General features: G+C 49.0%; 2 protein-coding genes across 12 annotated transcripts in view; one reads left to right on the top strand and one right to left on the bottom strand.

The window, feature by feature from the left end:
* Positions 1-2,339, bottom strand: part of ANKRD16 (ankyrin repeat domain 16) — a 28,182-nt gene extending 25,843 nt beyond the window's left edge. For all 4 annotated transcript variants that reach the window (XM_023230569.1, XM_023230570.1, XM_023230568.1 and 1 more), the window contains exons 1-2: positions 1,366-2,339; positions 188-408 (exon numbers count right to left, since the gene is read on the bottom strand). In XM_023230569.1, coding sequence (XP_023086337.1) covers positions 188-408; positions 1,366-1,679 — 535 coding nt within the window. In that variant the 5' untranslated portion in view covers positions 1,680-2,339. The remainder of the gene's footprint in view (positions 1-187; positions 409-1,365) is intronic.
* Positions 2,340-2,505: 166 nt separating this feature from the next.
* Positions 2,506-12,759, top strand: part of FBH1 (F-box DNA helicase 1) — a 47,893-nt gene continuing 37,639 nt past the window's right edge. For 2 of the 8 annotated variants that reach the window (XM_023230552.1, XM_023230555.1), the window contains exons 1-2: positions 2,561-2,676; positions 3,438-3,603. Coding sequence is in view for 2 of the 8 variants with exons in the window: in XM_023230550.1 (XP_023086318.1) it covers positions 7,776-7,791 (16 nt within the window). In the remaining 6 variants the exon portion in view is untranslated. Of the gene's footprint in view, positions 2,677-2,948; positions 3,604-7,741; positions 7,792-12,759 lie in introns of those variants that run through there. The other 6 variants (XM_023230554.1, XM_023230551.1, XM_023230557.1 and 3 more) reach the window with 6 other exon arrangements.

Genomic DNA, 12,759 nt, shown 5'->3' with positions numbered 1-12,759 from the left:
GATTACAGGCGTGAGCCACTGCACCTGCGCCCCCCCCCCCCCCCCCCCACCCAGATGTTCTTCTCTGCCTTCTGTTTTCCAAAATCCTCCTTTCCCCAGAAGGTAAGCTGAACAACATGAGGTTGGGCAGTGCTGGGTGAAGCAGCCACATGTGTGTACTGCACGCCTGCAGAGCTGTAGGCTGTACCTGCAGTGTGCAGAGGAGTCCTTCTAATTTTGCTCTCTGTCTTCCAGGCATCTGGGCAAACAGTGAGCAGGTACTGGAGGATCAGAGGGTCACCTTCTCGACTGGCAATGTGGAAACTGTTCCAGCCATCTTTGTTCTTCAGGAGTGGATTGGCGCCATGTTCCACCAGCTCCTGGATCACCCCTAGGTTCTTCCTTGTGCAGGCCATCATCAGAGGAGTCCTAAGGCCAACCAGGAGAAGCTGTCAGATGGAAGCAGCTAAGACATTAGAAGCCAGGGGCCAGGTCTTCAAAACACACACATCCTTGGCACAGATGGGAAACCTAGAGGGTTGGGGGTCTGGCAGGCAGGAAAACAGCTTTGACCAGTGCGACCTCTGTGCCTTCTGTGAGGACCCTGGGAGAAATAATAAGGGGAAAATGATTGCAACGAATGCGTACCTAAAGGAGAGGGTGCCTGGGAGACAAAGCTGCTTATGAGCTAGTTCACAGGAGAGCAGTGAATTGGGGCAGAGCTCAGAAAACCCACAGACAACCCTCAAAACAACCAGGTCTATTCCCCTGCCCCAGTGGGGAAGATGTACTTCCCCATGTTCCTAAAGAGGTTCACACCCTCTAACGAACCTGACCTAGTGAGTACTAAAATCAGCGTCAATCTAACAAACGAAATGCAATTGGCTTGTGTTGATGGTGTGGTTTGACTGTGGTGGTTATCCAAGGCTGCACGTATGTGATACAGCTGCACAGTGCTCTACACACACAGGTGCGTGAATAACTCAGGAATTCTGGATATTGATTGGAGCAATGTCAACTGAAACCATGCGATGATGCAGAAGTAACTGAGCTAAATGTCCCCAGAACATCGCATCCATAAGCTATCTGTATAGTGCACACACTTCATTGTTTGGTAACATTCTGTTTGGTTATATTCTACACTATTCTGTGCCCTAGAAAGGGAGGTGACGGGCCGGGTCAGTTAACCAACAAGGGCAAGAAGGAGAGACTCTGCAGGTCAACTGCGTTTTAAGGGAAAGTTGGGCAGGAGGTCCCTGCGGCTGAGCAGGCATGGGGTGGGAACTAGGAGCTGAAAACAGCTATGGAGTCCGAGGGGACGGAGAAGCATAAGGAACCTGCTACGACTCTGCGGGTAGAGAGGAGGCTGGGTGTCTCCACACCTACCAGTCGGCCTTCTTCAGGCAGTCGACCGCTGCCCCCCGGCCCAGCAGGTAGCGCACACAGTCTCGGTGGCCCATGGAGGCCGCCTCGTGCAGAGGCCGCTTGTAGTCTCGATTGGTGGCCTCGATGTCCATGCCCCAGGCCTCAGCCAGATAGGCTAGCACGTCCCGATGCCCGTGGCGCGCGGCGCAGTGCAGGAGGGTATCCCCGGCCAGCCCCGGGCAGCCCCCGGCCCCCTGCAGCTCCTCCTGCAGGGCGCGCAGCCGGCCCTCCTGCACCAGCCTGCAGAGGCGCCGCGGGTCCCCGGGCTGGGCCATCGCCGCGGGTCGGGCTAGGTTGTGCGGGACGACGGCGGGCGGGACACCGGCGGCCGGGCAGGGAGAAGCCGAGGGCGAGTGGGACTTTCCGCCTCTTCGCGCAACCTGCCCCGCGCGCCCCGCCCCGCGTGCCCCGGACCCGGCAGAACCGCCTCTCACGCCCCCGGCCTTGTCCTCGGCAGACCCGCCTCCTCACGCCCCCGGCCTAGTCCGCCGGCCGGCTGCCCCCTCACAACCCCGGCCTGCCCCGCATGGGAGAAGCCGCGGTCCCGGGCACGGGGTGGTTTTTCCCAGGGACGGGGCGGTCCGGGGTGAGCGCGGAGGGGCCTGGGGATCCGAGAGCGCTCGCGTCCGATGTCCTGGAGCTGCGGCGGCCGATTCAGGACTGAACACGTGAGGGAGTGGGACGCGCCGTTACACCGCAAAGACCCGAAGCGGAGGGTCCGGCAGGGCGCGCACAGCCTCGCCCCGCGCCGGGCAGGGTGGCTCCTGAGGCAGCCGGGCCAAGCGTGACCTGCCCCACGCGCGTCCCCAGGGCCGCCCTAGCCTCCAGCCGCTGGGTCCACCGTTCCTGCGCTCCACCCCCGTCCCCGCCCCTGGACAGCCGCCGCTCCGCGGGGACCCGGGGAGCTCGAAGGAACTCTGGGAAAGTTTCTCCGCTCCGCCCCGGCCCGAGCGGAAGCGCAGATGGGGCGTGGCCCGGTAGCAGTGGCCGCGCCCCCATCGATTGCGCATTTCGATTGGCCTTAGGGGCCGTCCGTCAGCACGCCCCCTCCAAGCTCGTGTTCCGATTGGTCACAATGGCCGTCTGTCTGGCTCCGGCGGCGGGCGCTTCCCGGGGCTGCGGCGGGGCGGAGCTCGCGGAGGAAGTCGGCGGGCGTCTCGGGTTCCAGGTCCCGGCCAGAGGAGGAGCTAGCTGCTGGGGTACGCTGGGCTGGGCGGCCGGCGGCGCGGGCCCGGCGGCGGCGGCGGCGGGGCCCGGGTCCGGAGCGCCACAGTGCGTGAGGCAGCAGACGTGGCAGGGAGTGTGGGAGGGGCTCCACCGTGTGGAAAACTTAACCTTCGGTGTCCTGCGCGGGGTGTCTGGGCCCGGGGTGGGGCAGCGGGGGTCCAGGGGGCGCGAGGCTGGGCTCGGGCAAGCGCGGGGGTGGGGGCTCTGCCACCCGGGCCGTGGGCAGGTGGAGGGTATGGCAGGGGTGCGTGGGGGAGGCCAGGGCGCTCACTGAGCTCGTTCGGGAGCGGCCCCCGCGCTGTCCCCCAAGGCCAGGGAGGCTCAGCGTGTGGGTCCTCGGGGCTGGAGGGGCACGCGCGAGGACGTGGCCTCGGCTGCTGGCAGGCCAGCTTTCCCGTCTACTGTGACGTTTTGACCTTGGGCAAGTCATTTTTCGCTGCCCTCTGCCCCTGTGTCATCGGTAGCCTCTCTGTCCCTCACCTGAGCATGGGAAGCCTAAGGCGATATGGGAGGTCTGGCACTGGTGGAGGGCACGGCGAGAGCTGGGTAGGCTGTGGGTGTTGGAAGAGATCAGTAGGTGTTGGGTTCCTTACCCGATCTGATTAGGTGCCAGTCACTTAACCTCTCTGTGTTTTCAGTACCTTTAGGGAGTAGAATGGGAGTCGCTCCTATTTGCCAGGCCTAAAAACGAGTACCGTTTACATTTTTTATTGCACTTTGTGGTCCAAAGACAACCCTGTAAGGCATCACTAGGGTTTTACTGGTGGGGAAGTGGAGGCCTAACGAAGTCAGTGACTTTCTTACAGAATTATAGGTAATAAAGTCCTCTGGAAGGCAGGATGGTAGCATGTGGTGAGTGTCTGCCAGCGTCTGCCCCTGTGGTAAAATGAGCGGAGATAAATGAAAAGACTTCTGGAATGGGCCCATGAAGATAAGTCCGTTTTACTCCTGAGCTAATTGAGTTTGGTTAAGGTAAGAGTGATGTGGATAAGCCGCTGGAGACAGAACTAGTCCAAGTGTCAGCTTTGCTGAGGTTATTGTTCTATCGTGTCTTGTCACTCAAAAAAAAAAAAAAAAAGCATAAAAGTTGTTTGAAATGCACAAAAGTGTGGCATGCAAAGCAATGTGCTGACTGCTGCCGTTGAAGTTAGTGCAAATTGGAAGTTGAGGCATCTGGTAGTTTCATACTTTTTTGCTTTTATCCCCATTACCCTCCCAGTTTCAGATGACTCTTATCTTCTCTTGCATTATGTCTTTAGTTTCCCTGTTTTTTAAACATAATTGGGACACATGGGTTCACAATAGGTTGGAATATATATATATTTTTGAGACAGAGTCTTGCTCTGTTGCTCATGCTGGAGTGCAGTGGCACGATCTCAGCTTACTGCAACCTCCGCCTCCTGGGTTCAAGTGATTCTCCTGCCTTAACCTCCCGAGTAGCTGGGATTATAGGCGTGTGCCACCATGCTTGGCTGATTTTTTTGTATTTTTAGTAGAGACGGGGTTTCACCGTGTTGGCCAGGCTGGTCTTTAAACTCCTGGCCTCAAGTGATTCACCCAGCTCAGTCTCCCAAATGCTGGGATTACAGACGTGAGCCACCATGCCTGGTTGGAATATTTGAACCCAGGATAATTGGTTACTTCATTGGTGTTGCACATTCAGTTTGCCTCTTCTGTCTTCTCTATGAACTTATTTTGGTCTGTATTCCCCTTTGGATAACTAAATGATAATGTATATGAATCTGTCCCGCAACTCCCGTGATTTTCTGGGGCAAAAGCTTGGTCTAGAGGGGTGGGATCTGAACAGTAAGCTAATGGATGGAGCTGTTTCCTGGGTCTTGCTGTTTTCCGGTTGGGCTGCTCATTTCTTTTGTGCAGGCTTTTGGAGGTTGTGGTCTGGCCTTTACTGTCACAACACACATAATCGTCATTGGCACTGACTTGCTCCCTGGCTGTCTTTCCTTTTCCGCCTGTTGTTTTTCATGAGTGTGCTATTCAGCATGCCCATTGGTACACTGATCATTTGACAGGTTTCCTGATTTGTGAGTGTGTGTGGACACCACTATTGGTATTAGATTTAGAATTCCAATTTTGGGTTTGTTGCCATCATCTTTTCTCTGCTTGTCTCATTCCTCTATCCCTTGTAGGCTGATTTTATTTGGAAACTGAATTTGGATTCCGTCTTTGCCTTTCTGGCTGTGAAATTACCTACTTTTAGAAAGCATCTCAAATCTTCTATCTGTAACTGTCATTCACATGCCTTTTGAAGACCAATCTCAGATTTCAGAGGACCTCCTGGAGCATAAACATGGTATTCCACAGATAACTTAAAACAAAAAATTATTTTTAAAACTGGGACTTTCGACCTCCCTCTCACTCCGGGGGGAAAAGGTGATTAAAACACAAATACTGTTTATCTTTTATTCCTTAACATGGTTAATGACATTAACATCTCTTTTAACGTTCTACTAGAAATGCCAGTTATCCTTGTTGCTTTTTATCTTTTATCTTTCTCTTTCAGTCTTGTCAAACAAAGCTATGTTCTTACTCACCTGTCCTCTGCCCAAGGTCTGCTGCTCTCAGGCCTTTGCCAGCTCTCACATAGGTTGGTATGGTGGCTTTCTGACTTGTTTTCCTGACAAGCTCCATGTCTCTCCACCTTCTATCCTCTTCCCCAAGTCACTGCCCTAAAGTGTAAATGTGATTGTGTAATGACCCTGCTTTAAAAATTGGATGAGGCCGGGTGTGGTGGCTGACGCCTGTAATCCTACCACTTTGGGAGGCCAAGGCGGGTGGATTGCCTGAGCTCAGGAGTTTTAGACCTGCCTGGGCAACACGGTGAAACCATATCTCTACTAAAATACAAAAATTTAGCCGGGTGTGGCGGCGTGCACCTGTAGTTGCAGCTACTTGGGAGGCCGAGGCAGGAGAATCACTTGAAGCTGGGAGGCAGAGGTTGCAGTGAGTCGAGATTGTGCCACTGCACCCCAGCCTGGACCACAGACAGAGACTCCGTCTCAAAAAAAAAAAAAAAAAAAAAAAATTGGATGATATCTTGAAGCCCTTACCTGATAAAGTCCAATTTCTTTTTTTGAAGCCCAGTTTCTTTATCATTATGTGTAAGGACTTTTGTAGTCTGTGGCTCCAGATTCCTTTTCCAGCCTTGTCTCCTGTCATTCCTCATCAGGGAACCTCTTGTTTTGATGAAGCCCAGCTTTCCTGCCACATGCCTCTGTATTTTTGCACACATTGTTTTCTTCCGCCGTACTGAATCCCACAATTCTTTCAAGGCTCAACTCTTCATAAAGCCTTTTTCAACTTGCCTGACTCTGTTTACACTTCTTTACTATCACAACACTTCATTCGTGCATTTATGTAGTTGTTATATTGCTTGATGTTTGGTAACTTGTGTTTGTTTTGGTAGCTGCCTTATGGGTAGGCTTATTCACTTCCGTATCACTAATGTCTAAAATAGCATTTAACCCCAAGGATGCCACAAGACAAAGCCCTCACGGAGTTTATAATGAATCTGAGACGTAGCAGATACGTAAAAGTAGTTGTGGAATGAACTGACTGTAGAAAAAAACCCTTCAAATATATAAAATTATATTCTAGACCATAAATAGTGATCTTTCTCTTGTTTTTCAAACATTCCTTCCTTTCCTTAGGAAAAGCATAGACTGGAAAGCCCAGCCCATCCTTGTTGGCTGTCATACACGAGTGCTGTCTCCAAGGGAGTCATAGGTGTCTCAGATGTGAGAGGGTCCCGGGGAGATTGAGCTTACTACCTGGGAACTTTTGGATTTCTGGAGAAGCAGGCTGTGGTAGCCTGGCTGTGCGTCAGTGAATACCCGGGAAAGGAGCTGGAGCTCTGTTTTGCTTGCTTTCTGCATTTGTTTCTTTTAGAGCTAATGGGGACACAATATTTTGAAGTTTTTCCATTTCGGGTCTGTGGCATTTAGTGGTATTTTCCTTATAGTTATGTTTTCCAAATACTTTTCAATTTCTTTGGTTCTGACATTTCACAATGATTTTAAAAAAATGTAATATGGAAATTAAACTTGAGGTTTTCAGAAGCTGCTTTCAAGGTTTCTAGATGCAGAGAGAAGAATGTCACAGTAGGAAGTGCACTGGACTGGGGGAGTCAGGAGACCTGGGTTCTTGTGTTGGCGCCGTCACTCATGAGCTGCGAGGTGAATTCAGGCGAGTCCTCCCGGATCCCCAGTTTAATCATGGCACAATTATAGGATTGCTTTGAGGCTCAAATGAGAATATAGGAAAGAACTGCAAAAGCTGTAAAGCACTTAGGAGCTATCGGATAGTGGAGAGCTTCAAAACCAAGGAAGACAGCCTACACTGTAGAAGAAGTGCTGCAGCTGTGCATTTATTCGTTTAATCAGCAATTATTTATGAAGCAATATGTGTTGCATGCTGGGTGTAAGTACCTCTCTACTCCTTCCCACTAGAACAGAGAGCTTTTGGTCTGGGATGAAAGACGTATTACAGACTTATACAAATAATTGTTATTAATATAATATGTAATACAATGCAATCATATGAAAACAATGATTTGTGTAAGACATGTTAAATGCACGCTTAGCCAAAGAATTGTTACCAGTATCTCGGATGCGTGGGGTGGTTTTATTCCTGCGAAGTACTTCCTGGCTTGAGTGAATACTTTTATGGTGCTGGAGTTGAGAGAGAACACAGTTAACTGTTGAAATTGGGCCATTCCCATTTCCCAGGCTACCATTGGACCTGTGGAGTGCCTGAGTCATTGTGATAATGGGCTACATTGCAGGACCCCTGGGCCATCTCCACAGGAGATGCCAGGCCCACTTGCTGATCTTCACAGAGCACCCTGAAAGTAAGAGGCGTGTGGGAAACTGACCAGGGTGGTTAGCTGACTCTGAAATTGTCCAGAGGGCAAAACTGCCCTCTGTGGATATTTGTTAAAGTTGGGTATGGTATTATAGCAGTTTCTGCAGTCAGGTATCTTGTACTAGAGAGTCAAATTGATTTTTTTTTTCAAAAGCAATTGTTTAATAACAATTTTTTCCTTCCAGGAATTCTAGGTACTTATTGTCTTCATCTTGTCCATTTAGGTCTGTAACCTGTAAGTTTTAAAGGACCTTTTGGTATGAATGCTGACTAGTAAAGGTAGGGGAAGAAAGGAAATTATTTGGTATCCATTTCAAATGATCCTGAATGGTTAGGGTAAGCTTTGCTGCATTAACAAATAGATCCAGACATGTAACGGCCTCACAGTAGAAGTTTATTTTTCAATCCCATAGCAATCTAAGGAAGCTGCAGGTCATGGTGGTGGTTGGAGTGTGTAGGTGTGGGGAGGGTTCTCTTTAAAGCAGTAGTCTGAGGATTGAGGCTGCTGGAGGCTCTTCTATTTCGAATACCTGGCTTCTAAGGATGTCCTGGGAATCAGCTTCCCAGTTAAGAGGAAGAGGAGAAGAGTGAAGGGCAGGTCTGGAAGAGGTGTGCACTGCTGCTGTTACCACTGCATTGGCTGGCAGCCAGCAGTAAGGCAACATCCACCTGCGCACAGGACTGGGAAGTATAGCCTGGCTGTGTGCTCAGGGAGAAGAGCAACAACATTCTTTGCAGCAAAACCTGAAACACTCAGTTTCACTTTCTGTGACTTGTTTTGTAAGTTGTTTTCAATAAAGACGATTAAAAAAAGAAGCCAGGCAAATGAAAGCATAGGAGAGGAGTGGCAGACACACAGTTCTCATTCCGCGAGTGTGGGAGTGTCTCTTGTTTCCCCGTTGTGCACTTTGAGGGATGAGGGGATAGATGTGGTCCCTTCTTTTTAGTTCCCAGTAGTAGAGTTCATGTAAGGACTCATTCAGGGGAGACTGATAAGGGTCTCCTCTCCATTGGGGACCTCACCAGGGCGTGGAGTGGGTTAGAGTGGGCTGGAAGGGGATAGGCTGTCATCAAGGTGAAGAGATTTGAGGGATGGTGGAAGGCTTAACTCCAGATCTGACTACTTCCAAGTCAGCAAAGGCCAGGAATTGCTGAGATAGGGCTAAAAGCTGAGGATTAACAAAGAGAGGTGGCTCCTAGAATGGGGACCCCTGGGGTGGAGGACAGAGAAGTCACACAGTTAGAAAGCCGTCACAGAAAAGGCAGTGTGGGAATGAGCTTACTTAAGCCTGGGGAATATTCGTTTGGCAAAATGGTTTGTGTACATTCTGGTTTTTCTGCCCTGACACCTGAGGGCTCTAACACATTTCTGTTGGTAATTGTAGAAGACAGTGTCCAAGGGTGGGGCACAGATGCCCAGTTTGGTGTGTAGGAGACCAATTTCAGCAACTCTGGGGGCCTTGTAGAGTTTGCAAAGCCCCATAAGTGATTCTAATCTCTCTGCACCCATAAGAACCCCTAGTTTAGACACAGCTTCCCTTTATCTGTGGTTGTTCACAACAGATAACTTCACTCCCTAAAGAATCACAAGCAGCTTCTAACAGTAAATGCCCTTTATGGGAGGTGTAAAGTGCACTTGCTATGTAGGGAGGGAGGCATACCATGAGCTTTGGGTGACTCAGGGAAGGAGGATTTTTATGGAAGAGGTAGCATTTGAGCATCTTTATTTTGATGAAGTTATTTTTGAACTGCTTTTTAAAAAGGTATATTAGTAAGAACAGAATAGAAGGGTGATTAGAATTCTAGTGTAGTGTTTTGGTTTTATTTTTAACCATTTAGCAAGAACATTAATGCTGTAACACAAAACTGATGTGCCTTTTAGGAGACACTCAGATTGGTGTGGTAGTCACACATTTCTTCTGACGCTTCTGTTGCTAGGTGTTGACATAGATTTAGAGATAGGTGTTGTCACCCTCAATGTGAGTGGCTCGAGTACTTACATATATATTGTCTCATTCTCTGAATTCAGCGTGGCAGGTTATTATAATCCTCATTTTCATAAGCAAGGCGTTGGCAATGAATATACCTACCAAGTGTGGGTCTTCTCCTGCACCCCACAGCCTCGGAGGGGCTTTAAGGGAACATTCAGTGTAATGCCTGTAATTGCAGAGGAGTTGGACTTTGGACACAGGGCTCTTGCGCAGGAGGTGAACACAGGGCTCCTGGCTCCCAGTTCAGGGCATCACAGCACCTGTCTCTCAGACCAGAGATACAGTTTAGTTTTCCTGACCTCCAGCTGACGTCAGTAAAGTGATTTTTGATACATATATCCAATAAGTCCAAGGGGTGGGGGATCCAATAAAAGTGTTAATAAAAATCCAATGAAAGTACCAGCTCTTCCCCCAGCCAAGCTATGGCTGGTAACGCCATTCCAGATATGTGATATAGGTTACTCATCTTAGTGCACAGAGGCCACATCGCCAGTCTAAGAGCCCCTCCCCAGGGCTGATCCTTAACTCCTCCCAGGGTGGCTTCATGCCAGAACATACTGGAATATACTGGAACTCCCTCGAAGCAGAACACAGTGTTCCAGCACTCCCATTAGCGCTTTCTGTTACTCCTGTGTCTTTGTTGGATTTTTGCAAACACTTAAACTTTGCAACAAGCATTTTGGATTCAGATGTATTTTCTGAGATAAATACATAAAGTAAAAATCTATCCTGTTCATATTACCTTTTCCAAAGCAGTTCCTTTTGGGACTGAACATTTTTGATGTTCTGTCATCAGTCTGTTGTGAGGTACCAGTGAGGTCTCCCTGTGGGAGCAGTTCTACAATATATGCCTAGGGATTAGAGTATAGGCTCCTGGACCTCCCAACTGAACTCTCCTCACCCTCCTTGACCCTCTCAGTATTCACAGAACGTGTGCTGCCTCAGTCCATTCGGGCTGGTATAACAAAATACCATAACTGGGCCGCTTATAAGCGGAAGTCTGTCTCTCACAGATGTGGAGGCTGGAAGTCCAAGATCAAGGTGCCAGCAGATTTGGTGTCTGGTGAGGGCTGCTTCCTGGTTCATAGACGGCACCTTCTCTATGTGTGCTCATATGTTGGCAGGAGTAAGGGAGCTCTCTGGGACCTCTCTTATAAGGGCACTAATCCCGTTTGTGGGGACTTCACCCTCGTGACCTTATCACTTCCTAGAATCCCACTTTTTTTTTTTTTTTTTGAGACACAGTCTCTCCCCATTGCCTAGGATGGAGTGCAGTGGCACAATCTTGGGTCACTGCAGCCTCCACCTCCCAGATTCAAGTGATTCTTGGGCCTCAGCCTCCTGAGTAGCTGGGGTTACAGGTGCCTGACACCACACCTGGCTAATTTTTATATTTTTAGTAAAGATGGGGTTTCACCATGTTGCCAGGCTGGTCTTGAACTCTTGACCTCAAGTGATCCACCTGCCTTGGCCTCTCAAAGTGCTGGGATTACAGGCGTGAGCCACCATGCCTGGCCCAGAGCCCCACCTCTTCATGCCATCACCTTGGGGGTGAGGATTTCAGTGTGTGAATTTTCAGGAACATGAACATTGAATCCATGGCACAGACTATGTGTCTGGCTCCACGCTGTCTACATACAGAGTTACGGCAGTGAACAAGGTGGGCTAGCTGCTTACCTTGGGGCATGCGACACGTACTGTCTTATTGACTCTCAGGCATTTGATTGAGACATCTCCATATAGTTGATGGTCATTATCAATGCACTGTTGTTACAGTGAGGTGGCTGCAGAACGCTTCAATAAAGCCATTCTTACATACTTCACGAAAAACGTTGCAGGGTTCACCCTGCATGTGTAAGTACCTCTTCTGTACAAATCTGCCAGGCTCTGTTTGTAGCTATTTCCAAAAGCCAAATGTAGAAGGCCATCATAGATTTGGGTGGGCGTCAGACCCTTCAACTGAGCCTAATTCTCTCGCGATTATGTGCCTTTTCATTGACTTTCAGAAGCCTTCTGGGACCTGACACACCATTCAGCTAAGCAGGCCTGCAGCTGGCCTGAGGTCCCGAGTCTCAGATTTGAGTGGTTTGATGTTGATCTTGCTGCTGTGTGATTTTTTTTTTTCCTTTATGATTTTATCCATGAAAGCTTTTCCTCTCCAGGCCAGTTTGGCAGTAGATGTTCACCTCCTATTTAAGTGAGATATTCACTATTGGTAACTTTCTTTAGTGAGTATCTCCAGTTATTTATTTTATTTTATTTTTTCCTTTTTTCCTTACCCTTCAGCAGGATGCATAGTGTCTCCGGTTCTAATTATAGATACCGTACTGACCAGCTCTGAAGCAATTGGGACAGTTTGAGGAGAGAGAAAAGCAGGCATGAGTCCACTCTCTTGGATCTGTAGGGCCTGTGAATTTGCTGCCGGGAATCCTGCAGCCACTCCTGCTGTTGAGCCGTGTGCGGGACACCTCACCCAGGATTTTCGGGTGTTCTAGAAGCCATGTTGCTGCTCTCCCGTATTTCTTTTGCCGATATGCCCAGAGGTCCCCATTCAGGCAAAATAGTCCTTGGGATATATTTGTAATACGAAGGGTTTTGAACAGAGGAAATAAAATTTCATGTCTTATTTTTTAAAAAGAGAACAATAAGACTTTATGTTTTCTTTCCAATGTAGAAAACTTCGAATTTAGTTTTTAATGTAGAAAAACTTCACATTCATACTTTGTTACTGTGTGAATAAGATGATTTGTTGTTGTTTTACCCTAGATAAACTGGTCAGCAACATTACAGAACCAGCACAAACCAGCACAAAACCATCAAAGTGGAGGGGGTGTTTGGTTTTCTGTTCATAATAAGCGAGCCATGTTACTGGTTAGTTTAGAAGGGTATTTCCAGTAATACAGAATTGGCTGTAATTGGGCTGCTAATACACTTCCTGCTTTGCCATTAGGCGGCATCTTTATAATTTGAAAGATATTTCAACGTCTTATGCAAGCTACTCACATAAACCTCATTAAATAGAGGAAATAGGTAAGTTTGTGTGCCTGTAGTTGGATAATTTGACAGACAGTTTTGAGCATTTTTTCTCATCTGTTCCTGGTGACACCTCTCAGACTTAGATGAGATCGGGCACGTTCAGGGTGGGGTGACCGTAGACCTGTCAGACTTAGAGACCTGAGGTGCCCTGAAGCCATAGAGCTAGCAAGTGGCCAGCTGAGGGCGCCAGCCCAGCTCTCTTGCCAGGCCCTCCGCCCAC

Source organism: Piliocolobus tephrosceles, chromosome 9 (genome assembly GCF_002776525.5).
Source record: "Piliocolobus tephrosceles isolate RC106 chromosome 9, ASM277652v3, whole genome shotgun sequence".
NCBI classification, from domain to species: Eukaryota; Metazoa; Chordata; class Mammalia; order Primates; family Cercopithecidae; genus Piliocolobus; species Piliocolobus tephrosceles.
Note: the sequence above shows the minus strand (reverse complement) of the source record. Positions and strands in the feature narration are given on the sequence as shown.